General features: G+C 45.6%; 1 protein-coding gene across 6 annotated transcripts in view; it reads right to left on the bottom strand.

Moving 5' to 3' along the window:
* The window catches only part of NIN (ninein), a 429800-nt gene that overhangs the window by 234863 nt on the left and 167171 nt on the right, over positions 1–27766 (bottom strand). For all 6 annotated transcript variants that reach the window (XM_069638956.1, XM_069638957.1, XM_069638959.1 and 3 more), the window contains exon 5: positions 3126–3165. In XM_069638956.1, the coding sequence (XP_069495057.1) occupies positions 3126–3165 (40 nt within the window). The remainder of the gene's footprint in view (positions 1–3125; positions 3166–27766) is intronic.

Below are 27766 nucleotides of genomic sequence, written 5' to 3'. Positions count from 1 at the left end.
TGGACTTTGGCTACCACTATACCCTATTTCGCAAGTACAGCGTCATTATAAGTGCGCACTGAGGAACATGGGCGTGTTGCACGTAACAAGAATTGAAAAATAATAAAATAATTAGGAAGTGTAAAGAAGTTAGATTGTTGCACACATGTAAGTTTGCCCCTACCCTCTCCCCCAGTCTCTGAAATTAGCCCCTGCCAACATTTGAAAGGTTCGCGCCCCCCAACAGTTTAGTGTACTTGGACGCCTGCATCCAGGTGAGGTTTGGGGAGCGGTGTAGGTGAGTATCAGTGGCGTAACGGCCATTGAGCAGACTGAGCTTTAGCCCCCTTCGAAATTTTGGGTTATGTTGATTTGACGTGGCTGGACAGGACCCAGAACAGTGCCTGGGGCTGCACTTCAGCAAAGGCCCGGCAGCTAGTAATGTAAAGCGTACATTTTTAGGCAATTGAAATTGGCTAGTTCTTTCATGTCAGAGGAGTGATTAGCAGGGCATGGGGGCATTGGGGGGGTCAGGAAACAGGCAATTCTCACAGCAGTTCTTAAGTGTGTGCTTCAGACACAGAGCGAGTTAATAGCGTAACAATTAAGCTGCACTAGAATAGTCTCATCAGAATATGTAAAGAAGTTAGGTGAACCAACACAAGTAAGTTCGCCCCTACCCTCGCATTCTCTAAATGCAGCCCCTCTCAACATTTGAAGGGTTACCACCCCTCCCCCCCACTAAATGTTTGCCAAGTTGCTCACCTGGTGAGTATGGTTGGGGATGGGGCGATGTTCAGGAGGGATCCAGTAAAGTGTTAAAAGGCTGGGGGTTTTGGGTGAAGAAAAAAAAAGGGGCTGGGGTAAATAAAAGAGGGGGAGTAGAAGAGGGCAAAAGGAAAAGTAGGGGAGGAAGGAGTGGGTCCACACAAAAATACAAAACTTACCTCCTCGACTTCTCAGGCTGTGCTGCTGCTGTCTGGGCTGGTATTGTGTCAGCGTGGGCCGGCTGGTCCGCGTGGGCCAGCTGGAAGTGGAGCTGCCAGCTGCTGCCTTGCACTTTGCGCGATCGCGCGTGAAATGTAAGCGTCGGTTGCAAGGACAAGCAGCAGCAGCTTCCGGCATCTTGTCCCTAAACCCTCCCCCCTCTAGGTCTAATCACCAATATGCTGGTGGCCAAGGCGGGTCATAGTGACATTCCCAGTGCCACAGGGCTGGAGAGAGACACAGTATGGATCCCAAATCAGAGGACCACCTACTGAGTCTTCTCCCAGGCCCAGAGGGGGCTGAGCCCTGAATTCTTTCCCCTGGTGGGTGCCCAAGCAGTAAAGCACCCTGGTCCCCGGCACCCCTGCCGCAGGTCATACATTTGAACAATGACCGGGCAGACTCGACACTTCATTCTTTTGAGATCGATACATTGAGTGGCTTTTAATTGAGAAATAACCATAATTGTAGTGGATTGATGTAGGGAGTAGTTTAGCATGAAGCACTATTTATATTACACACAGACCAAAAAAATTTACCCAGTAACACTCTTTCTGATGCTTGTATCTGGTTAGGGTCACATCGTTTACATATTGTGCCATCTAGTGATTGGTCTGGTGTATGACTAGTTTTCTTCTAAAGTAAAAGTTGGCATGGACATTGTGCTGTACTATGGACTGTTGGCTCACACCAAGTTCCATATTACGTGTGAGCATTCGGGGGAGAGTGGCAGTTGGCTGCAAAGTGGCTAGTATGTCGGTGCAGGGCTCTTACCTGTAGTCTAAATAAATAACTTCTATTCAAGCCTCACAAAGTGTTCCTGGATCTTTACAATTGGCGACGTCAGGAACATATGGCAGTGGAGCCCTGACTGATGTGGGCAGTGAGCGGTGTGGTCACCGAACTGCTGGAGGTGCCAAGGTGCAGTTCTGCAGTGGTAGAAGCCAGTTGCGTGGAATCGTCCGAGGTCCCGTTTAAGCCGGGTGCCTGAGAAGTGGGCTGTGGTGGTGAGAGGGCGGAGACGTCCTGCCTGAGGGGGGGTATGGGCAGGGCCTGGTGGTTGGCCATCAAAGAGCTATGACCGAGTGAGGAATTTTCTTTCCGAATGCCCCACCCCCCTTGCACTGAATTGATCTAGAATATTCCAAGGGTGAGAATGCTCAGGACCCTTCTTCCCCATCTCACCCCCCAACCGTTTCCTCTTTTTGCACTACAACAAAACTGCAGACACTGTCTTGGTGTATTTTAAAAAATCAATAACTAACCAATGTCGCTAAAAATGTGTAAAAAAAATCTACAAAGACCCCATAAGTCTGGAAACGGTCTACTAATAAAATCGTGTATTCATCGCCACTCGTTTATAGGACTTTGACTGTCAAAACTAGAATAATACAATTCAAGGTAAGCTGCTTTGTTCACGAATACTTACACGACAGCACTGCACTCCCTTAATGAATCTGTAACATTAAACTATTAGTACCTGCCCCAGGTGTGTGAGCCAATCAGCTTGCTCGAACCCTGACCATGCCCGCAAAACTACTTCCCCAATGCCAGTTGCCGAGCGAGCGAGCTCCGCACTACTCCTATCCTCCCACATTGCCCTGCCTGGGTAGCCTCCTAATGCCCGCCGCACTAATCCTCCCCCTGCTTCACTTTTCCCTGCTCCGTCCACTACCTTAACCCCTGTTGCCACCTTGATGCTCTCGCCCCCTTCCCGTCACTTGCTGGCTCTGCCTGCACATGCTATGGAAATGCAAGAGGGTCTCCGCTTCGAGACCAGACTTCCATTTCGATGGTGGGCACGCTCTCCAAGACCAGTGCGCGTAGTTTTACACAGTAAACACCTTTGGGTGATTAAAGCCATAGTACCCTCAGTGGGGGGTGGGCAGGAGAGCCGTCAGTGGCCGGTGATGGTGCCGGGGTCTGTGATAAGGGGAGTTACCCACTTATGAGGCCCACCGTCTTGGATATTACCGCTTACATCAAGCCATTCTTATGGTTTTCCAGATCCTAATTTCAGTAGCTGCCTGGATAGAGTATAGAACAAATACTAATGGTCCATCCTTTTGAGGATACGTGTATGTGTGTGTATACATCTCCGTCTAAATATAGTTTACATGTACAAGCAAAGAATGTGATGGAGCTGAATTGCCTCTTACCTTCTGCTTCGTACTCTTCGCGGTCTTGGGTCTTCCAGTGCTGTGGAAATGTAAATAAGTGCTGATATAGTTAGCCTGAAACTTTTCAGATCAAATCACTTTTTCTGCTAGCGTTTGGATATTTCAGAAAACGCCACATTTTAAGACAAATGCATTATATGACACGCTGAAGTGCCTTTCATGCGACAGTTTAGTCGAACTGTGTTTACATCCATTTTTGATTTAAAAGGCGGGGGAAAGATCACAAGAAGAACGAGGCGGCAATGAGTGGAACTAATGACATGTAGCCTAGAGCGCTTCCGCAAGATCAAAGCAACCGGCATCCCTGCATCCAGTCTCTCTAAGAGATGCGAATCGCAGGTGAAAACGGCGCAAAGTTCTGATGTAGAAAGAGACAGCCGTTGCAAGCAACTGGAAAACTCACAATCTTCATCCAGCCCTGCTATGTTGGAGTGATGGTCGATTCCAGCAGGGCGAGCTTTAACATCAGCTCTATTCAATGCATTGTAATCATCCATAAAACAAGACTCACAGGAACTGCACGCCAACCCGTAGCACAAGGCCAAACATTTGTATCCTAACCCTACAACCTCCCACCCCTCCACCCATGCCTCGTGCACATACCCGGTGAGCTGACTTTAGTATAATTGGGAGCGCTGCATTGATCCTTTTTAATCTTATCCCCGAGGTCAAGAACCAAGTTCAGGCGTCCTTATGGGCAGCTTATTACATGGATTACTGTGGCGTACACCGCTTCGGCCATGTTTGCTTAAATATTAGGTGCTGTGTTGACCTCCTTGAGTGTTAGGGGATGCGTCTGTATTCAGCCAATATCAGGGAACAAAACAAGTGAGGAAAAGGAAGACTTGAACATGCACTGTTACGCCAGCAGGAAGACCGATTTAAGTCTTAAATGTACCATTGCGCCAGCAGGAAGTTAGGTTTAAGACTGGTTCTAGTGCAAGAAAGAGGTGTCAAATACAGATAGCTGGCCACCAAACTCCTGGCATTGTAGAACTTCCCCGGTTCCGCAGTTCACCCTTACAAATATTAGGATACATATGTTTTCGATTAAGTTCTTTGCTTCATCCACCACATGGACAGATCATTCTTACTTTACAATGTGCCGCGAATAGATATTCCCACTGCTGCAACAGTGTATTTCAGGTATTCCTGGTCTGTAGGTGTGGACTGATACTGACATGGAGACAGAAGAAAGACTAACCAGTGCCATGCCGCCCATTGAAGGGAGATTCATGATGCAATGATTTTACTACAAACCGGGTTCTGAAACAGAGTATAAGCAGAGCTTGCCACGGTGAGCAGGACTGATGCAGGTCACTTGTGAACTGGGTTTTTACCGGGCTATGAGGCGGAGAGAATGTACACGTTTTTATTTTTCTCTGCTTCCCAGTGTTGCCAGCCAGTAGTATCTGCATTTTCCAACAGGTCTGTAGCTGATCCCTCGCTGTACTGCCAGGTTTAACAAATAAGAAACCTCTTCCGAGATGGAACGCTCAGGCATGGATGCATGCCGGAGACGACATATCACATGTGCATGCACAGGCCGCCACCAGCCACCAACTGCAACCCTACAAAGCCCCATGTCTTTGCTGTGTGTGTACAAATAGACGCGCCCAAGGATAGCACAGAGGCTTACACTCTCCATACCAGCGTGATTGTTGCTGTGGCTTCAGTTCCACCACCTGCTTTCCTTTGGTGTGCCCTCAGCCCCCCTGCTGAAGTTCTACTTCCCACCCAGGTTGTCAGCATCAGACATGCGTTTCCTACTAAACCATTAAAACGAGGTTTCTTTCTGGCATTCTCAGACTGCAGAAAAACGATCAGTCACAGCATGTTGAGCTGGATGCTTCCACTGGGAGAGAGAGGGGGTACACAGTGGGGCAGGGGGATGGGGGCTGGGGGGGGGGGGGGAATGCTCCTGTGTTTTCATGTGACGGAGAACGAAAATGTCATCAGGTGTGGGTCTAGCCCAGGCCCGGAAACCTGATCCATGATATCCCTCATTATTATTCATGAGGGAACATGTGCATGCATTTAGGATAATTGAATGCAAATTTATCTCATGAATATTGAGGGCCATCATGAAAATCCAACATGAATCCGGCCCATCGAGGCCTGGAGTTGGGCAACCCTGGTCTGGCCTGCACGTGTGTTGGAACGGATGGGTGTGTAACCCCTTTCCCCTATTTAGCGAAGTTCAGGGGACTCCAGACCCCAATCATAAGCCTATCCCAGAGCAGATCAACCCGCTTGGTGAATGGATCAACACACCCAAAATGTGGGTGGAGTCATCACGGATTCCTGCCTTCTATATGAACTTGGGCCCCCAAATAGTTGGGAGTCTGTTCTGTTTTACGCGACTCCCTGTGCTGGCATAGGGCCGGATTTCCCAAGGCCTAGCAAAAAAAGGTTTCCCTGAATCGCAGATATGAAAAAATCCATGTCAACCACTAGTCGGTTTAGAGCGTTTAAACTGTTTAGGACGGGGGGGGCTGGGGGGGAGGGGCAAGACATTTACCCACAAGACCCAACTGAACGTCTGGTCAGGATGCTTGTGAAATAGTTAACTAAGAGTGTACTCTGAAATATTTAAACACAGATCTTTACATATAAAAGTTGTGCAACTTTTATACTGTGCCACCAACATTAAAGAAAATACTCCTCCCTTTGGTTCTATTTAGGCATTCGTGATTAATCTTCTAAGGTGCAAGTATTTATGGGGCAGGGGGGTTAAAACAACTCCCCGACCTTCCTCTGAACACCACTCTCACCCTGTCGCTGGTGGGATCCCACAGCAAATATTGTCTAGTTGTACCACTGGTAACTCTTGAAAATACTGGTCTTAAGCTCCTGGACTAATATGTGCAGCGGCCACTAGTGCAGATGAAATCACACACTGCACACAGACGCACCGCAAACTTTAGAGGATTTTCGTCAACCTCTTCCCTGTATGGAATGTCTCCATAACTTCCCCCAGAAGATCATTGGGGAGCTCACACCACCCCAAACCTCACAGACAATAAGGATTATTTCATCACTCCTTCATTCTACTTTTTGGAATATGGTGCCAGTTGTTATGCTAGCTAGTTAGGTTATGTTACATCAGGTTATATTATGTTGCGTTGTTTCACATGAATGTCAAATGTCAAGCTTTGAGCAGCCAAATAGCGGCATGTAGTCCCCACAAAATGCCCAAATAAATAAAACCTATGAGCGCCACCCAGTTCAGGAAAAGGGCCCGATGTAGACCTGTAAAAGTGAGCTGGCAAGTAGACCCCCCCCTTCCCCCCACGCCCTGTTGAACCCACAAGCCCTGCGTTGGCCATGGTAACTGCAGCCCATTTTGAGGAGGGTAGGCAAGGCTTGATTGTGCAGTTCAAGTCTGAGACAGTCCTAGCATCAGCCCAAGAGAGACCCCACCTCCTACACATCTATAACTATAGCCACAAAGTCGCTATGAGGCCTCAAGTACTCACGGGAAGCTTGTTCATGGATCTTGCTCCCATCCTTGCACTGTGCATGGCTTGAAAGCATGACTGCCCCTGGACCAAGGACATACTCGCATCATTTCACACAAAAGTTGTGCCTGCCTGTCACTACATATAGGGCAGACAACTTGCCTTTATTTCTCCTTCTACCTATCCTGTTCGTCTTACATCTACATCTGCCGTTCAGTCGACTGAAGACAGCCTACCATAGGCAGATCAGGTTTTATGTTCTCATTATACATGGGCATATTTTATAAATTACTTTGAAAGTCTACTCGCAAGTAAAGCACCGCACCACACCGTCCCACCATGAACTAAAATGAAGTCTACCACGACATGAACAGTCCCTGAATACCCTTGTTGACATCAAGGTGCCATCCTTTTCAGTGTTACTGTATTAGTTTCACCCCTCCATTCCCTTGCCTTCTGCTACCAACCACATACACCTTTAAACAGTATATTTTTGACTATGCCGCCATTCGCTTGGGCATGGCAGTCCCAGAAATAACATTGAGTTTGACATTGGGTAGAACATAAAGAGCTAGCTGAGCAAGTAAGCCACCAAACTTCCAGTATTGCCCGAGCACACTCTCGAGCCCCTCATGCCCCCAACATTATGTCGTGTACCATCTTACCGCTCTTAAGGGCATATCCCCCTTCTCTTTCGCATATCTATGGTCCACCTAACAGGACTGACCTGCATCCATGCCATCACAAAACATTCTTCTCCTCCGCTGCATCCTTCCCTCCCTTTGATTGTAGCATTGATTTCCTGCTTTTGCATCCTCTTATTTTCCATTTACTCCTTTTCTTTCTCCCAGCAGAATAAAGTGTGTATACCCCTGGCGGGGCACAGTACGCCACTCCACACACAAGCATAGTCGCTCCGAATCTACTACTATACATGGAAGAGACTCAAATTAGGTTCTCCGGTTCTATGTGAATTTACCAAAAGCATTTTAGTCGAGGCATTTTTTACCAAAACAAATTTACTGAAAAAATACAGAATTATTCTATTTATTATTTGGGTGGGCTCACCCCCCACACTCCTAAACCCACCCATTACCCTCCCCACCTGTTTTATGCCTTTACCCACAAATATATTGAGGGCTGACATTGAACATTGGGATAGAGTTGGATCCTAGCTGGCTCTACACTACAGATAACAGAATTCCTTGCCGATACAGACTGGTACTTCCCAGAGGGATTCAACCCTGAACACCTGAAACCAATCAGCCTCCATGATGATTTCTGAGGCATGAAAGAGCCCTAGGACTAGAAGATCTTTGGGCTGTGGCGCAGATTGTAGCTGGGACCCAGAGTTGCGCCGTTACCAGCCCTCTTTTTGCATATATAGTTTTCATTCAAATCACCGGATACCAGGTTTTCTATGTGTGATTGAAGTCACTTTTCCTCAGGCAGATGGAATCTAGTATTTGACATGGGTAAAAGCCTACAGAATGCCTGTGAGTGAGCAAGATGGCACTGGGCCTTTGCTACTCCCCTTTTTAGTGGGCAGCACATGTTCTGAAACTAATTAAATGTACAGCCAAACTGGGAAAGTTGGCAGGTGAGCTAATGTGTTAGGTGCAGTTCACAAAACAGCCTTGCAATTATGGAAGCACAATACAGTCTTAACACTAGGCCATGTTAGTTGCTAGCTCAAAATACAACCTAAGTGCTTTCATTGAGCAGTTAAAGTACAAGTAAAGTGGCTGTTGTCTTTTAGGCAACACTGGCTAATTGCATTTCACGGTGTGTGAAGGGAAATGCAAATTGGGTAAAAACAGGGAAGGATAGAACGTGCTCTGCAACCCAACCACGCATCTAATCCTCCAGGCAGAACAAAAACTCATATGAAAAAATCTCAAAAACCCATGAAAAGAACTACACAAGACTAATAATAATTAGGCATCTGTTTGCAAGAGTAATAATAATATCACATTTGTATATAGTACTTCATTCCAGATTGCTCCTGCTTTTAAGCACTGTAGTAATGTGTGTTATTACCCAATTCAATGGTACTCAATTTATCAACATTGAAATGATGAAAAGAGGAGTCTGCCCTACCAGATTCAAAATGGTGTCCTGCAGGCCGAACACAAGAGGTCTGGGGCAAGCAATTAACTCACTGAGCTAGTCTGCAATAACTTTATCATGGGTTTGGAACTCTAGAAACTACATGCATTATGAATCCCCAACTCAAAAGGTTCTCATTTGATCGACCTGCAATGGGCAACAAGCATTGGCAATGCCAACAGTTATGGCTTCTGTGTAGTGTAAGGGTGCAGAAGGAGGAGACTGAAACACAGGTGGCATGCTTTTTGGCATAGACTTTTATTTAGTAAAATAAAGAGGAAACCTATCCCTCCCCAACTCAAAGAGGGTTTGCCTGCCTCAACTAAGGAGCTAAGGCTACTGTCAGAATGTCCAAGTAAATTTAGTCCACTGTGTGTGTCAAAATGCCTACTTCTGTTTCCTCTTTGTTCTTAGTTACAAGTGTGAGGGCTAGGTTTTTCATGGTCCAGAGGAACGACTCCCTTCCTCTGGACAATGTTCTATAGTTTCCACTGCAGGTGGGAACCTCGCCTGCGAGAACGACTTACTTCTCCAGGTCTCACTTCCTTTTAGGGATGCAAAACGAAGTTCCAGCTCGTAAAGTTCTCACTTTAAATCAAAAAGGTAAATGTTCCAACTCAAACATCATTCTTTATTGTCCAAAGTTCATTCCACTATTGGGTTCCTGGAGAATACCTCCCTTCTCCAGGTGTCTTGGCCTTGTTGCTTCTGCAGTGCCCAGAGAAGGACTCCCTTTCCCTGGACCTTCTTTGGCTTTGCTTCACGAGACACATGGTCAAGGGGTATGGCTTCCTTCCCCTTGTCTCATTTAGGCTCTTCGCCACAGCTCACAAAGGTCAGAGTATCGACTCTTTTCTGGGCCCTTATCCAACTTTTCAATGCAGTTCATAACGTTAGGGAGGAAATGGCTCCCTTCCCCGGACCCCTCTCACATATATTCACCAATATCAGTGGGAATGCCTCCCCTGACCTGGCTTCTCTCTATGGTTTACACAATTCTGTGGATGAGGGTCCCAGACCTGAATGCTTTTCCTTCTCCTGCTCAGGCAGATCTGGTTTACTCGCCTGCCAAGTACTGCGATGAAGGAGAGGATTGATTATCTCCTTCTCCCTTGGTGGTGGGTCCCAGACCCTTCTTGATTCCTCACAGATTTCTGCCGATTTACCTGGTTCACTGTCCTACCAGGTATTCTCTTGGCTTCATTTACTTAAAGCAGTCTCTGTATTTCTAAACGATCCAGACACTTCCCGTGCCCCTCTGGCTTCCCCAAACAACCCTGGTACCTCTGGGTTCATTGCTGGGTCTTCTGTGCCCACACGGAGCACTCCTGCTGCTCCATTCAGTCTCCCATGTTCTCTTTCTCGCGGTTCCGCAGCGATGAAGGCTGGGCGGCTGGAGGCTATCTCCACATCTGCATGGTTTGGCGGCTTAGTTCCACCTGGTTTCCATTTCTCCAGCTCTCTGGCATGTCTGCCGATTACAGACCAAAAAGGGATGCCCCTCTGTCAACTCTTGTGTCCCGGTCTGTTCTCTTCCTTCTGTGGGTGCTGCGGAGGCTCTGCAGCATGTCCTGCTCTGCTGGCTGTGCATCCTCTCCACGGTGCATGGTCAGCCTGCTTTTGGTACCCTCCGCTCTGTGCCTCCACCACAGACCGACTGATGACGCTGACCGACACCTGGGCAGCGTCCCAAGAAGATTCTTTGTTTCTTCTTCCTTCTTGCCGACTTTGAATCTTGTGGTTCCTTTGGGGAGGATTCAACTCCTCCTGCTGGAGTCGTCCTTCTATTTCTACTTTGGTTTCTTCAATGAGCTTTCTCGAACCACTAGAAGGCTCATTGTTCTTGTCAGAAGTGCTCTTCATAGCTCTACACCTCCTCCTCGTCCCAGTACCTAGCTCAGTAATCTACCTGAGATCTCTTAGGTTCTTCATCGTCCCAGTATTTTGCTCCTTTTGAACCCGAGAGATACATAGACAACAGGGCAGGTGTACATTAGGAAAGGTGTTTTGGGTTGTGGAATACCACTTCCTCCACAGATAGTTGTCGCTAGTCTCACAGGGGGATCCCTCCCCAAGAGATCCACCTGTGAGTATCAGCCCCAGGGGGGACTATGGGGTTGTGGCCAAAGCTCCCCTGCCTCATGGAAAGGAGCTCCCACTAGGGGAGAAGGAACGACATCCAAGGATTTGTCACAGTAGACCTGGAAAAGGTATTTGCCAGGCATTGATATAATGTTATTAACTGGACATTAACGTCATCACCTGAAAAAGGGAGCACATACCACCAAAACCTTTGGCCTTGCCAACTCATGCTTTTAACAAGTCCTCAGTGAAGGACATGCACACTGCTTATAAATCAAGTGGCTGAAGGCAGACCTGGTTAAGACATTTGCATTACATCGGTCACGAGTTTATAGTACCAATCTGAACCCATTAGCTTTCAGAAGACTGCTTTGAAAATTCCTGGCAGGCACTTCCAGTTTAAAGTTTGGGTTTACGGCTTGATAAAAGGTAGCTCAAAGAGATTCCGGGAGGGTGTGCTTTGGGAGGGGAGGGGCTGGAAGTGGGTGGGCGTGGCCACAGGGATCAGCATGGCCATGGGCGGTCAAAGGGTGGGTAAATAATCATGCACCTACAAGCATTGTGTGCCTCGTATGTCATCTCGCCCTAGCTGTACGCCAATGAATTATTTTCAGTTGAAAGGTGGCGCTAAAGAGCTACCTTATAGCAAAAACTAATAACGGCACTTTCACCCTGTAAAGGACACTTCCGAGTGTGGCAGAAGGCGTAGGCGGGCCAGGGGGGAGTAAACATTCTAAAACTCTGGTAGTATACCCCCTACTGCTCATAATTCATTCTTTGTTTTCTTTTGCTTGGCATTTATAGTACCAAGTGCTTTGTCCAGGTGTTGCCATGTTTTTATTGTGATCACTTTATATACCCTTCACATTCACACCCTCTGCATCATAAGGGCAACTAAGGCTGGTTCCTTTATAAGGCCTCAAACCTGCAAAGCGATTTGACCTGTCGTATTGGGAATGGGTATGGGCTGGAGGTTATTTTTTCCTCCTTGCACATGGTGTCCCGTCCCAATCTTAAAAATACCCCTGGGTTTGGGACATGTGTAAGTATTGATAATACATGTCAGACTGCAATATCTGTATACAAGCCTGGGAATAATGTTCTTTTTACAGGCTAGTTGTGACATAACTGACTGCAATAAGAAAATTACATCACAACTGCTCTCTAACCAGTTATTATGCTTCATATGTGACATCACAATGGCAGCTGCTTGTGCCAGCAGAAACCATTCCAGCTGGCAACACTGCACTTCTAGCCGAGAAAAGCTTTTCATATTTCTTGCTTTCAGAATCTTTTTCTAGGTCACGTTACAGCCATTAATTGACAAGGAACTAGTTATGTTGGAATGTTTAATTTGTGCACAGCTGGAGTTGAACACCTGTTGGCAAGAATCTGCATGTTATTATTTATTTTAAAGCCCACAATGAAAACATTTTAAACTGTTTTTTCAGTAACACATTAGGAGCTGCATTTTTGCTTTTTTTAAATTCAACCCAATTCTATATTGAGTTTATGGATCAGGAAATGGAAGATCTATTATATTATATTAAGCAGAGACAGGTATTACAGGGTATTACAACAGCGTGTAGTCATGCATTCAAAGGAATACAATACAATATCCTGTTTATGTATGATAGGGGGTAAGTCACCTTGCAGTTCTGACCTTATGGAACTCGGCATTTGGCCAGGTTCCTCTATTCGGTCACAAAACGCCTCGGTGACTTGCAATAACGTATGGAAGGCGATATATCACATACCAAACTGGCTTTCCAAAGCACATCCCATTTCAATCGTGCCAGCACTATTCTAAGGTGTTACAATATATGCAGCTGACCTCCCAAAAAGTCATAAGTACGAATTCTGCCTGGTCAAATATAGCCCCGCCTCCTTCTGAAGTCGATAAACGGAAGGCGATTAAACTGCGTACTGATTATCTCCAATTATTCCAGCATGAAATGCTATATAAAATCCGATATTCTATTAATTATACTTGTTAAAAGTATTAGAAGGCTATGGTAACAACGATTTAGTGCAAGTCAAGAATATGTTAAAGATGTACAGGATTATGAGGTAATTGCTGTCATGCAAGTATAAAAACATGATTATCCATATTAAAAAAATCAATAACCTAATTGTTGCTTTCCAGTAATCTGTACTGAGTTCATCCCCACCAATCAATTTACAGACATTTAATGCGCTTTCAATGCACAGTTTTGATTGGGTGGGGGAGGATGGGGCAGATTTATAGCGGCCACATTAGTAGAGGGTCACACTTTCACTGCAAGGGCAAACGCATTAAAGTGACCAGATGCGACTGGAGGATTTAGAGGTAAAGTCACTGGGGAAATAAAGATTTTGCGACTTTTAATACCGGGCTTTAATTCAGATTACAGCTAAAAACGATTAAATCCCTGGGTTGCCGTGGAAACCGGATTAGACCATGCCCGGTTTCCAAGCAAAGCGGCTTCCGGTTTCGCAAACGCTCGAACAGCAACGCGCGAGCGGTGTGTTTACTGGACACGCGGAACATTAGGCGTTGGCTCCAAGTGCGGGGCCGCATCATTGACTCGCAAACAGCACCGACCTGTAGCGACAGGCCGACCCGACCACTTAACAGCGTGTACAGGCATGCCCTGAGCGTGCCCTGGCCACTGGGGCTGTTCTTGCGCGCCAAGCCCACACCGAATGCATGCACCGGGCCAAGGCTCTCTTCAGTTCGAATCCCCTCGGGCGTGTGTAGGGCGCGACCAAGGTGCTCTTTTAAAGTGTAACCGTCACTGTCCATCTGCACAGAGGAGCAACAGTAAACAAGGGCCCATGCCCTGTCTCTGCTAGATATGCAAGTAAACAGCTAAATTAAAGCTTCTTTTCTGCGTTAGAAGCGGCTATGGTCACTTCCGGAGGCTTTAGTTACAATATATCTACGGGAAGCATCACAAAAATAAATGTTTAAGTGGGCATTACACACCACATGCCATACTTTATGCTGTGCACATGGATTGACTGCTCAGCACTCTCACAGAGGCCACCAGCAGCAGAGCAAGTGTTGGCATTCCACATTCCCGAGCGACAGGTGGAGTGCTTAGAGGCGGGGCAAAGGACGGAATGCCCGAGGCAGCAGAATAAAACGAACACACTGGGATGCCAGGACATCAGTAAAGAATAAGATGTATTGCTAAAGGAAAGACAGACCTGGAGACTAAGGGTGTGAGAGAGGGAGAGGGAAGGTGAGAGAGGGGGGGAGGGGTTGGCAGAGAGAGGGGGGTAGTGGAGGGGGGAATAAAGAGAGGGAGAGAGAGAGAGAGAGGGGGGGGCGTGGCAGAGAGAGAAAATGCCGGGGGAATCAAAATTAAGATTGAATAAGCCCCCGTAGAGTGACCAGAAAAAAAGCATGACAGAATATAGACATAGAAGTAGGACTAAACACACAAAACGTAGTCCTACTTCTAGGAGAGCGGCCAGGGAGGAAAATGGGGGCGTAAAAAGCATTCATGCCCCCATTCACGCGCAGAAAGGAAGAGTCGCGCCGGGCATGATTTCGGGATTTTGAAAATCGGGTCCCGGCAAAAACCCAGGACAGGATTTATAAAATTAAAAAAAACCCAGGATGGAGGGCGATTTCCCAGGACTGTCCCGGAAAATTGGGACGTCTGGTCACCCTATGCATGAGTGTAAGTCTGTATGAGTCTTATGCTGAAGAAGACTGGGACATTACCCACTGCGTGGTACTTGGTGGTACTTGCCAGTCATTCTTGGCTGTTGATATCTTTATGTTATGCTACTGGTCTTTGTACTGCACTCAGTTGCCCTTTGCTTAGCCTCCAGGTGCACTTGCAGATCTGAAAGGCAGCCCAGTAGGGTAGGAGTGGTGGGTGAGGTTAGTGGGGAGAGGGAGAAAATGCAAGATGACTTTCTGTTGTATTGATGCATGCAGACCGGAAGTACTCTAAGCCTTGCGTACAAGTCGGTTTCTAGGTGTTCTCGGTCAAGAGCAAAGATGCATTTGTATCCAAAAAGAGTACTGTATGCCTGTGGTGCTAGGATAGATTTTCTGGGTCTGTGGCATTTACGTTGTTTATAGAGGTGCAGTGTTTGGAGTTTTAATGTCTTTTGGGATGGGTGCTCGGTGCCATGTGCAGGTGGCTTAGTAGATCCGCATGTTGGTTGCAACCTGGAATTTGAGTGCGTTAGTTGGGGGGAGCAGTCACAGATCATGATGGACAGGTTGCAGAAGGGCGCAGACAATCCTGAAGGGACATACAGCAAATCATAATGAATAGTAAGGCACGAAAAATGCACAAAAAGGAATAGCAAAGCATTACAAGCAATGGCAACAAATGAAAAAAACCCAACAAGACCAAAGAAACCTGGTGTCCTTCCTGCGTCCCTTCAACTCTCCTGTGCAGACTGCTAACATTTCACGTCCTGATTTTAACCTCGCTCGCTCCTTCACCAACCGATACATTGTACACAGTGCTTTAAGTGGGTTAAGAAATTGAATGAGGGTTCGGGAGGGGGGTTTAGGGGGGCTCATTTGGGGGTGTGGTTTCCATGATGGGCGTGGCCTGAAAAGTACACAAACCATAGTAAGGTACACAAATAAATATATAAATGCATGTAAGCATCTATATATGTGTATGAGTACCTTTCTATGGTTTGTGTACTTTTAAAACCATCTTTTATAAACAGAAATATTTAACATTTCTACGTTTATAAAAGAAGGCTTGAAAAGTACACAATTCAAGCCATCTTTTATCAGACTTTGCCAACGGACAAAGACACCTCGGGCTTGGTGATCTGTGTGCTGCAGAGCAGACTAGATCACCAAGCCCGAAGTGTCTTTGACCCTCGCTGAACCTGAGGCTCTGTGATTTAATCTGGGAGCAGATTAGATCAAGCCCCAGGTTCACCGAGGGTCACAGATGCCTCAGTGACCTGGGGAGGAGGTGTGAAACAAAGAGACCATAACTTCCTCTCTGGACCCCTCACGCGAGAGGAAGTTACGGCGATAGACAGAAGTGCCAGCCAGCCACAGTGTTGTGAAAACTGCAACTTCCAGTTTGAGTGACGCTGTGGCTGGCTAGCACTTCTGTCAGTCACAGCTTGCCAGACTTGCAAATGGCAGGCGCATCTCCTGTCACAGCTGCGTCTGTGGTGGGATGTGTCCCGCTTTGGCGTGGTGGGACCAGGGTACCGTCAGTGCCCCGGCTCAGCCCCCACTTTTGGGAAACTGCCGGGGCCCGGCCCACTTAAAGCACTGATGTACACATGTGCAACAAGGGTCTAGGAATTAAAGGACTGATGTACACCATGTGCAAATTGGCAGACAAGGGGATGACCTTAAGCGAATGACCCTACATACCCTGTCACTCATACTAAATGTGTGTTGTGTAAATGATTGCTTGTACAAGAATTTTATAATTACATATTGACCAAAATGTATTTTTGTTAATGACTTTATATCAATGTTCTCATTTTATGTGTTTAGGGATTAATACAGGTATTGAAGAATATTTTCCTATTTTAGGCTCCATGTTTGAGTTTTTAAAATTGTTTGGGGACTGCACTGTAGTGAGGGGGACTTAATGGGACCCGTCCCTCCATAACCCGTGCCTTCCTGTTCCTTTCCCCTTTCTACTTAACTGCTTGTGTTGTGTATTGTTTTTTCTGTTTTTTCAAATGCCTCCTAAACTTTGAACACATACATTTTTTGTACATGTTTAATGTGATAGGATATTTAGAAATATCACCCCAGCATAAACAATGTACCAAACTGTAGTACAATAAAAAAATAAACAGGCCTAGCAAACCAAAGGGTAAAAGACATTACAACTGAGGTGAAACCAGGCACACCTGGAACATTTAACACAGTCTGAGACAAGTAGAGTTGGGAACATCGTCTCCATACATACATTTCTGGCTTGAGGAATAACAGGGCAGTGGTTGAAGCCGGAGTGAGAAATTGGACAGCCGTGCCACCAGAGACTCATATCAAGCACAGACAATATTTGTGTAGTTATGTGTAACCAAAAGCTCCCACATGGTGCGGGTGCTAAATATTTAGTGGTTTGAAATTTGCAAACATTTCTTGCCAATTAAAATGTCTTCAGTTCTGCTCATTATGTTCAGCACACGGCAGAGGGGGACCGGGGCGAAGACAAAGGACTGCGGTTTGATGCACCCTCACAGGGACAGAGAAGCCTAGCTGAACCGAACCCATCTCCTCATTGCTTCTTGGCGGCACACACCGAGGCATGCGGAGGCGGCTTGCGCCAACATTGCCCGTGCAGGCCTTCTCCAGTGCTAGAAGCTTATCAGTATGGGCTCCCCAAGTAGCAACATTTACAAAGCATGACTTTCTTCTTGATGCAACAAAATGCTGCCACGCCAATCCAGCTCTTGGACCCTATATATACTAATACGGGAAGAAAGGAGATGTATGCAAGACATCACGCACAGTTTTGATGAAAAGCCAAAGCACCTGTTCAGTCAGAATGCCCAATTTCAACTGCTTGCCCAAGCAAACACCGGGGACCCGTCGGTGCATAAGAACTTAGCCGGGGAACCTCTCCACTCCTCTCATGAACCCAGATCCCCATTGTGTGTCCTTACGCCCCAGCCTCGGTTAGAAGAAAACCATTAGCTTGCACCCCTTGAAACCCTCACAAGCGCTTGGAAAGAAGAGTGTCATTGTTTATGGCGGGGAAAGGGTCGGAGGTCAGACTAGCTCCAAAATGGCGGCCACAGGCGGCAGCCAGTGCTTTTCAGGAAGACAAAGAGGAGTCCAATCAGTGCTGTGGAGCGTGCATCTCAATGTCACGCGCAGGTATTGTTCCAATGAACGATATTGTCCTACCCCTGGGCGCAGGCCACATAGATTACTGATCCCCAATGTGCAAGGGGGTGATTTTCAGAAAGTATTGCTATGATAGACACGTGCTTTGCTCCGATGAGAGCAGATGGTGCAAAGTTTCTATCAGGCAGCCGCGCCACTCGGGCATCTGCAGCCGTGCTGCTAGCGTACTGGTGTACTCTTGGTATAATAACATAGCAACCTCAGCCACCGTCCCTACCAGCTGCTTCAGCAGCACAGGCCTTTGTTTTCAACACAAAGAACATAGTGCTAATTAAAGGGCTTCCAGCAGCGCACTGCAATGGGGCCAGTCGGGTGCTGCACTGGGGATATTCATTCGTGTGCATTAAACTTGTATAGGTCACTTAAAAAAAAAAAGAACCAAAAAACAAAAGAACCAAAAAAAAGACAAAGTTGCAAATGGTTTATCTTGCCAAAGGAGCAACAAAAATAATGAGAATCACAACGTGCACTAAAGCGCTTTATAACAAAATATTCTAAACTTTGCAAAAACAGGCGAGCTGTTATTTTTCATTGTCAACCTCACACGTGCTCAGAAATTTGCTGCAAAAGAATTTTTTTATTTACACGGATTTACTTACCATAGATTTAGCAAGTCAAAAGTGTTGCTCTTTTTGTAAGCTTGTTAGAAGTTGACTTTTTTTTAAGCCACATGTTCTCAGACTCACTTAGCCTGGCATCCTCCTCGCTCCTGGCTGATCTCCACAGCGCCATGCCCCTTCTCCGGTCTCTAAATGGCCCGCCACAATCTAATGCCCTCCATGACACTCTGGATCTCACCCCTCCTGAGTCTGCCACCTGCAGAGCCTTGCTACTGAAGCCACGCTCACATTGCTTAATATGTTGGGGTGCAAAGACCCGGTGACCAAGTTGTCACCCCGGGGGCAGCTGCTTTCTGCCCTGTTGGCCATCTCTCACCCTGTCCTATGACAATCCGAGACTACCAGAGCTTCAATAGCTCAATTGGCTGGGAGAATGGACAGCCGGCTCGCGCATGGCCTATCCAGCGGCAATGGCAGCTTGGGGGGAAGCATCTACAAGTTGGGAACAGAACAAGTTTTCCAGTATTTTGAAAGCAATACCCGTTTGGGCAAATTATTTCGACCAAATGATTCCGAACTGAACGCATTATTAACACATTCCGGGCAATTCGCCTAGATTTAGCAACAAAAACCCCCAACCGTTCTCGGCTAAGAGCAGGTGAGCAACATGTACACTTGTGCTCTTTTCTAGTCCAACAGTGCCTCAGCAGTGATTTGTAGACAGGGCAGTTTCTAGGCAATACGGTGCCCAGGGCAAACTACAAAAATGTGCCCCGCCACCCGCATGAGTTTGCGGCACACCCACATAATGCGAACTTTGACTTTGCGCAAACACTACCTAACATAATGCTCAAAATCAGTGTGCACAGATACAGACCAGCAGGTCCCTGACAATGCCATAAGAGGCTGCAGTGCAGCTGACCAAACCCGAGATCTTCAGGTACTGTGTCATATTTATAGCTGGGGAGTGGCGATTCCCCTCCAGATAGATGGACGGCAAAGGGAGTACAAACCCTTAAGGAGAAGAGACCATTAAGATTACAACCTGAAATGTTGACACAAGATTGTTTTTAGCAGCCACTTATTTAGTTGTGGACTATAATGTTGACAGAAATATTATGCATGTTTAATCCTTCAAGAAAGCCCCTGAAGAATTTCCGAACATTTACTACAGTTACATGCTAAACGGAAAGAAACATGTTGGGCATCAGTTGTGTGTGTTGAATGAGATGGTGATAATGATGAAGATGAGAGTGAATGAAATGAGTTTTAGTGAGATGTGCTAAGTGAGGTATGTCTGTGTCTGAGGAGAAACACAGCACAGTACACTTTAAAGTGGATGAATTTGAATCCATTAGCTTACCAATAGAAGGGTTGAAGCTTGTGCATAGAATTCTGTGAACTGGTTTTTTAGATTTTCACTGTAGGAGATTTAAGAAGTACAGTGATTCTACACTGTTGGTGTTCTTAAAATGTGTGTAATCTAACAATAAAATATGTATATTTTTCTACAAAACTTGGGCTTGAATAGTGCTTGTTCGTGTGCCTATAAGTGAATATGGGACAGGAATAGGGTTCACCTTGAGAGAGTAACAAATAATAGCACTAGCTTTGTTGTCACAAAGGTTCAAGGGTTAATCCTTAACGTTGAGGGTATGGTGGTGCTTCATACCCCTTTATCTCTCTTTTTTGTTTGAATAGCCAACAAAGAAATGCCAGTAGGGACTGATGTGAAGGCCAACTCCTCCATGGAGCCAAGAACAGGGACAAGGGAGAGGAGGGCGTGGAGGCAATGGATCAGTCTGTGGATTTGTTGATGCATATTTTGGCAAGGGACAGAGTAAGGGCCTCTTTGACCATCCCCCAAGCTTACAAGCAAAGTGTAAAGTCACTTGGGTATATTACAAATGCGGACAGAAGGCCCCGGCCAGGCACAATAGTTTCCCCTTTATCATATCCATGGCACATAGGCTAACTTTTTGGCATCATTTTCAAGGCTCACTGCTCATCAAAGCGCAGAGCTCAAGTTTCCCATTGCCATGCATGAAAAGGACGGCCAGAATCCTGGGACTTATACAGTTTTTCCTTAATTTCAAATGGAAAAACCAACAAGTCCCAGAATGCAAAGGAAATAAACAGGACTGTATAGCCTTCTCACGCATGGCCAGGGGAATCTTCTGATCTCAGAGCGGTGTGTGTATTTTTTGATCCTGTTTTTTTGGTTTGCACTCCTCTGGATGATCTGTGAACGGAAGTGGCTTTGAGGACGCGACCTGCAAAATTCTTGGCTTTATCAGGAACATGAACAAAGAAACTGTTTTAGAAGAACTTCCAAAGTCTGAAAACTTTTGTCTCGAGAGTTAATGGGGACTAGATCATCAGCTGTTTGGCGCTAGAGTGAAGATAATATCACCCCTTTGTTCCTGAGAGCAGTAGAGCTTTAGCCTCACAGCATGTGCTTGCTTTCAGACCGCATATGCAGACTTCAGTGATTCGCAACAGAATTCAGTGGCATGTTGCTGGCCTTTCATAGCCACTCGACATCAAAAAGGTGCATGCGCTTTTAGGGGGCTTTCCTCCCTGACGTCCTGAGTCACATTCACACATGCCTTAGTTGTGCCTCTCCCTCCCTTTGAGCACGGGCAGCCGCCCTGCTCGGCCCGCCCCCTAGTAACGGGGCAGGTTGTGGAAGACTGCCCTGGTCTCACAGGTGACCTCTGCATGGAAGTGGAGATGAATGGTTGAGCACAAGGACATCCTGCATGCTGACCCCTGCACCCCTGGCATTCATTGGCAATAGCCTTCAGCTCCACAGGCAATCTAGACAGAAATCCAACAACTTCAATTCACGATAACCTAACGAAGAGAAACCCCTTCAAGCACCATCAACAATCGCCAACAGCAAGGATTCTAGAATGCCACTGTTCAAGCCCCTCTCCCACCCTTGCACATACAGCAAGGATTCTAGAATGCCACTGTTCAAGCCCCTCTCCCGCCCTTGCACATACAGCAAGGATTCTAGAATGCCACTGTTGAAGCTCCTCTCCCGCCCTTGCACATACAGCAAGGATTCTAGAATGCCACTGTTCAAGCCCCTCTCCCGCCCTTGCACATACAGCAAGGATTCTAGAATGCCACTGTTGAAGCTCCTCTCCCGCCCTTGCACATACAGCAAGGATTCTAGAATGCCACTGTTCAAGCCCCTCTCCCGCCCTTGCACATACAGCAAGGATTCTAGAATGCCACTGTTGAAGCTCCTCTCCCGCCCTTGCACATACAGCAAGGATTCTAGAATGCCACTATTGAAGCCCCTTTCCCGCCCTTGCACATACAGCAAGGATTCTAGAATGCCACTGTTGAAGCTCCTCTCCCGCCCTTGCACATACAGCAAGGATTCTAGAATGCCACTGTTGAAGCTCCTCTCCCGCCCTTGCACATACAGCAAGGATTCTAGAATGCCACTATTGAAGCCCCTTTCCCGCCCTTGCACATACAGCAAGGATTCTAGAATGCCACTGTTGAAGCTCCTCTCCCGCCCTTGCACATACAGCAAGGATTCTAGAATGCCACTGTTCAAGCCCTTCTCCCGCCCTTGCACATACAGCAAGGATTCTAGAATGCCACTGTTCAAGCCCCTCTCCCGCCCTTGCACATACAGCAAGGATTCTAGAATGCCACTGTTTAAGCCCCTCTCCTGCCCTTGCACATACAGCAAGGATTCTAGAATGACACTTTGATGACGTCTGTGGTGGGCCCTGTGGCAATAGTCACTAGATGTCCCTTTATCTAGTGAAAATAAACCATTACAGTTCTCAGTGCCTATGACTTCATTATAAACAATCAGGCTTCTGAAATGCCCCTTTCCTTGAAGTCTGGTGGCTACTATGAAAATATCCACTAGCAACCCCTTGAAGATCGCTATTGAGTCTAACGAAATAATTCTCGCTCCCCATAACTGCATCTTCGACAATAACCAAAAGTAGGGCCTCTAGAATGCCTCCATGTTTGACAAGGTCGTGGGCAGTGTGACACTATGCACCAGATACGGCTTTATAGGAACACTATAGAATCAGTCCCCGTTGCCCAAAACTGCATCTTCACTAATCGCCAATAACATGGATTATCAAAGGTGTAGCTCCTTGACTGGGTAGAGTTGCACCGTTCCATAGACAGGCCATTACTAGCAAATGGCTTTATGAACTGTACTTTCCGCAGCTCGAAGACCATAGATTAGAAGCACCGGGTACTGACAACATCCTACATGGATCCATCGCCCTCATTCCTCCACAAAGAACATGCATGATGATACCTGGCTGAATCACACCCCCCCAAACCACCCGTTGCACTCCGCATAAAATAAATATTCATGAACTGGCTGGTAAGTAACGCTATAAATAGCCATAGTACATATGGCTCTCTTGCTGGGATGAAATATGTATCAACCATATTTATATTTCTCCATACAATGAAGATATGCTTTTGATTGCTCAATTTTTTTGCTTCCTGATGCACCCCAAATCTACCATTTGGAATGTTCACCAGAAATAAAAACCAAAATGAAACGCCCCAATGCTAGAGCTCCTTAGTCCTTAAAATCAACATTCATGCCTGGGTCCATTACATCTTCCTTGCAGCTTATGCAATACTGCATAGGTGGCTGTACACCATTCACTGCGACTGATGCACTTCCGAAAGGATCGCAAGCAAATAAGGAATAAGAGGCACAGAGGGTCGGATGTAGCGTCATAGAAGGAAACGGCACAACGGATGCACCAAAACCACCAAAAATATGTACCATCTAAGACGTTTTAAGATTCCCCAAAGGAAGAACCACGTTGTATAAATCTATGCTAAATTGCAATACACAGTCAATGTTTATCCATTAGATATTAATTACTTACAGGGATTTGTATCACAACACATCCATCCTAAAGCCTGCAGTCCAGAACAAACTTTGTGGTGTTATGGGGATCTCTCCTATTTGCATGTGTGGCACAGTTTGCGAGGAACTGGGCATTTTATACCATGTGTATGCTAGCATAGTTTAGCTCTTCAGATATTCTGTACTGCAAACGCCATAAGATCTAGCTAGTAGAGTCAATGGTGAGGGATCATGGGAGTCGTAGTCCAAAACATCTGCAAAGTCACAGGTTGCAGACCTGCAGCCTTGTGCATTGAATAATACAAATACATTAATAGGATGGCATCAAAACAAAAAATAAAAGTTTTGTCCTCAGAGGGGCCCTGCTCTTTCCTTGGATGCCCCATAACCAAGGCCTCCCATGTAAGTAGATTAATCCAAATGCCAACAAAGGTGTGGCGGGGGATCTCTGCTAGTCTTAATCTCCATTTTGCATAGCAGGTAGGGTGACGGAACTGGGGAGACCCTTGGCACATTTTATCAAATCCAACTCAAATCAATTCCACTATAGAAAATAACCCTATCCATTTAAATTGAATTGTGTTGGCAACTGCCTACCTTAATCCTTTCCATTGAATTGTGTGGTGGGGGGTGGAGGGGAAGCTGTGTAGATCCTTAGCACATTGAATTGAAGTTAAATCAATTAATTCCCATTTAGAAAATCACGGGATGAGTGCTGTTGTAGTTTGAAACTAAGTAAGTTCATGCCCAGTGTGTTAGAGCCGGTATACACACATTATGTGGGTGATTCTCCCTTTCTGAAACCCCCGTCTTCTGCACAGAAGGGGGCTGTCCATAATCCCAAAATAAGGAACCCTAAAACGCTGACATGCAAGTGAATGTAAAGTGTGCAAAATGAAATTTCCCATTTATTTACTTGCATCCCAAAACGATTTCCCCATAGCCCTGTATTTCATGCAAATAAGAATCCCAAAACGCTTTTCCCATTGAGTTCCTTTCCTGACTTTGCCTTATAAATAAAAAATTGAAACAATTTTATTTTCATTGCATCAAATTGTCAAACCTTGCCTTTTAATAAAAAGTCAAAACAATGTTGCTACTGTATTTCCACTCCCTGTACCTTGCCTTTAATTTATGGGGTTCATATATAACTGATGCCTGGGTGTTGGGGTTTCTGGGAGAGAAGAGCATTGTGATAACCCAAGCAATCACTGGGGGTGGTTCAAATTTCACAATTGTTAATGTGCAAGAAATCCTCTATGTGTGTTTGATGTAAAGTCTCTAAAATGTACCTGTGTGTTGTAGTATCTGTAAGTTCATTAGAAATATAAGTCAGTCAATTGGTGCACAGCGTTGGTGGTTGATATTTTGGTTGCTATTATTGTTTGTCAAACCTTAAATAAATATATATTCTTATTATGCACCGGCCTGGTTCCTAGCTCATTGGTGGTACAGATGGTATTTGCTGGGGTGGTGCAAAATAGGTTGGAGGCCTCACTAAAGTTGAATCTGTATAAGCGGTTTGGGTGCATGCCCCTCGTTTGGGGGGGGGGGTGGAAAGGAACTCCCTGAGTTGAGAGTGACCGCCTAATAAATCGTGACAGGTGCACGCCCTTGCTTGAACCAGGGTCGGGAAACAAGGGCTACAGATCATTGACATGCTCAACCTTGTACCGATTGAAAAATGCTCTTAGTAGCAGATACAAATGTGTTTTGGAAAAATTACAAATTACGCAAGCCTCTATAATATGGCTAGGCAGATGTTTTATTGAGAAGGTAAAATCAACGCACTTGTTTTTTAGTTGTATATTTAGTATAAAAAATAAGCATCTGAAAATGCATTACAATAAAAGTATACTTTGACATTATAAAAACAATGTGGATATTTCAAAAACCATTAAAGGTTAAACATTATTACATTCTACAGTGTGCTTTCTCCTACAAAATACATGTCATCAAAAATATGTATTTTGTTCAAGAATATGTTAAAAGATGCATTCCCTAAACAAAGTGGCAATTTAGACTGCACACGAGGTTTTGCGGAATGCCTTATAGAGTCTTTAATCGGTGCAGAACTACGCACTGTTTACAGGTTTGTACAAGTGCCAAGGGGGTTGAGTGATATCATAATCCACAAGAACAAAGCCAGCCACACACTCCTGGGACAGATGCACACATCTTGTAATGAGCCAGTCACTCATGGTACACAACACCTTCCGAGAGAGAGAGAGGCACCATCAAACAGTCAACATTACAGCATTTTCCAGCTCACGATGGAATCGGTGTCGGGTGATTTCCTTCACCTTCCCAAAGTTCTTATGTTGCCCATAAGTCATCTTCAAAAACAGTTCTTAAACGCAAAGGACTGATTTTGCTATTGAGCTCCATCCACACTGGCACAGGTCTTGATGTAGTGCATGCAAGAAAGGTATTGTGCTTAGAGGGAGTGGACTTCACTCTGCTCTCAACAACACAGCCCAGTCCATCCAGACATATTCAATCTCTGTACGACCGTGAGACAGTAAAGAAAATCAAAAAAGGTCCACCATAAATGCTGAAAAAACAAATCTGTTGGTAAAAGCGAGCGGGTACTCAGAAGAGAACCCTTGGGCGCCCAGATACCCTTGGGTTAGGTGCGCTATATAAATAAATAAAGAAACCTCAACTAAACAACCTGCCAGATACCAACCACACTTTTTCAAAACCAGCCAGGATAATGAGCCCAATATCCCACAGTAAAATGTTCCCCTAGAAGGCGCCAGCCCACGCGGGTCACTCCCAACAGCCAATGCAGAGGTACATAAATACCAGTGCGCTACATGCATTTTCACCCAGATTCAAGTTCTAAGTGTTCACGTCATAGTGAACATCCACCGAGTCATGCCAACGGGCCAACCATGGTTGCCCTGTGACGGTCATCGCCAGATGAATCCACTAAGGGAATCAGGATTTGCACAATAGTCACAAGATACAATTTTATAGAACATATGTAAACAGGGATTATTGCAAATTGTCAGGTATTATGAAAACTTAATTTGGCCCAGTCCTTGTTGACAGTCTGTTACTTAATCTCTAAACACTTGGTTTTAAGTGGTCCATTGTATTAGCATTCTACTAGTAGTGGTGTTCAAAGGCATAGCCATAATAATATGTTGTACAACTACCTCTTTTCTCCCATTGTTTTAAAAGGCAGTAGCAAATAAGCCTATAAGAGCAATCGCAGTACCTCTTCTACACAAGCACTGGCATCAATTTTAGCTTTTGTGTAGGCATGGGAAAGGCATTTATGAGACACTGCCATACCTTGGAATATAACCGCACCTGGCAAATGGCTATCTAAAACCTATATACAAGTCAAAACTCTTGGCTTTGTCAATGCTTGTTTTTAACAGAACTTCAGGGCAGGGAACTGATATAAATCTAGTGGCTGAACCCACAATTTAAGACATTTTTAATACACTATTAGCACATTTGTAGCTGCACCTAAGCCATTAACTCAGCAGACTACTCAGAAATGACAATGACAGGCCAAAGTTGGATTTTGCTCCTTGACAGAGCAAGCTCAGAGATCCAAGGAGGATACGATTTGGGTGAGGAGTGGTAGGGAACGACCACAGGAATTATTAGAGGGCCATGGGCAGTCAAAAGGTGGGTAAATGGACCCAACTCACAAGCTCTGTGTCCCTCGTTACACCCCCCCCCCGCCCCACTAGCTGAACAACAATGTAATAGTTTTGGCTAAAAGGTGGAGTGACGCCTAAATAGCCAACACTAAAAAGGTACTAATGGGTGTTGAAAGTTGGATTTTCCCAGTGGAGTATTGATGGCCTGGCAAAGGGTATGCATTGCAGAATAAGATAAACAATCAAGAACGAGTAAATGCCACAGCAGAGTTGCCGATTCACAAAAAAGGACAAGATTAATTTCTTAGTTTTCCAGGAATGCAAAGGATTCCTTATGCTACTCTATGTAAAGGCGTGGATGTTCCATAAGCAAATGTTAAGTAATGAGAAGCCTTTTAATAGGGTCACGTAAAAGCGGACTGCTTTGTCATTGAAGAATTTGACTTTGATGGGCTTAGGGGCAAACCCACAAGCAAGACAACATCGTAGACTTCATTGACATTCTCGTCTCCATCGACCGAGTTGCCTCAATCAACCAGACACAACCCATGCCCATCAAGCAGCCGTTCTGCTCCTTCAAAGACTTCCCCATAGATTCAGTAAAACAAATAAATAAAAAATATATACTTCCCCATAGAACCACTCCGTAATGACCCCACCTTCTCCCTAATTAGATTCCAGAACAAGGACTGAAATATACTAGAAGTTCTCAACACCACCCTGAAACGTACCAAAATATATGCCCAAGAGAAATGATGAATGCTGCAGACGACCGCTCCCTGGTGAGATATCGAAGAGAATCAAAGAAGTGCGAGGATTGCAGGCGAGGGAAGCCGATAAAGTCGCTCACAAGCACTGCAAAGTACTGGAACCGACGCCAGACCCGTAAGAGTCTCAGGACCGTTTCTGAAGCAGAGAGAAGGTAACGGGGACCGGGGAGACACAGGAAGGATAACAAAGAGCATAAAACAGAACAAATAACTCGTCCTAGTACAAATACAAAGAAAGGTTATTAAATGTGAACAGTGATGAAATCAGTACAAAATC

Source organism: Ambystoma mexicanum, chromosome 14 (assembly GCF_040938575.1).
Source record: "Ambystoma mexicanum isolate Mex_15411 chromosome 14, UKY_AmexF1_1, whole genome shotgun sequence".
In the NCBI taxonomy this organism is placed as follows: Eukaryota; Metazoa; Chordata; class Amphibia; order Caudata; family Ambystomatidae; genus Ambystoma; species Ambystoma mexicanum.
Note: the sequence above shows the minus strand (reverse complement) of the source record. Positions and strands in the feature narration are given on the sequence as shown.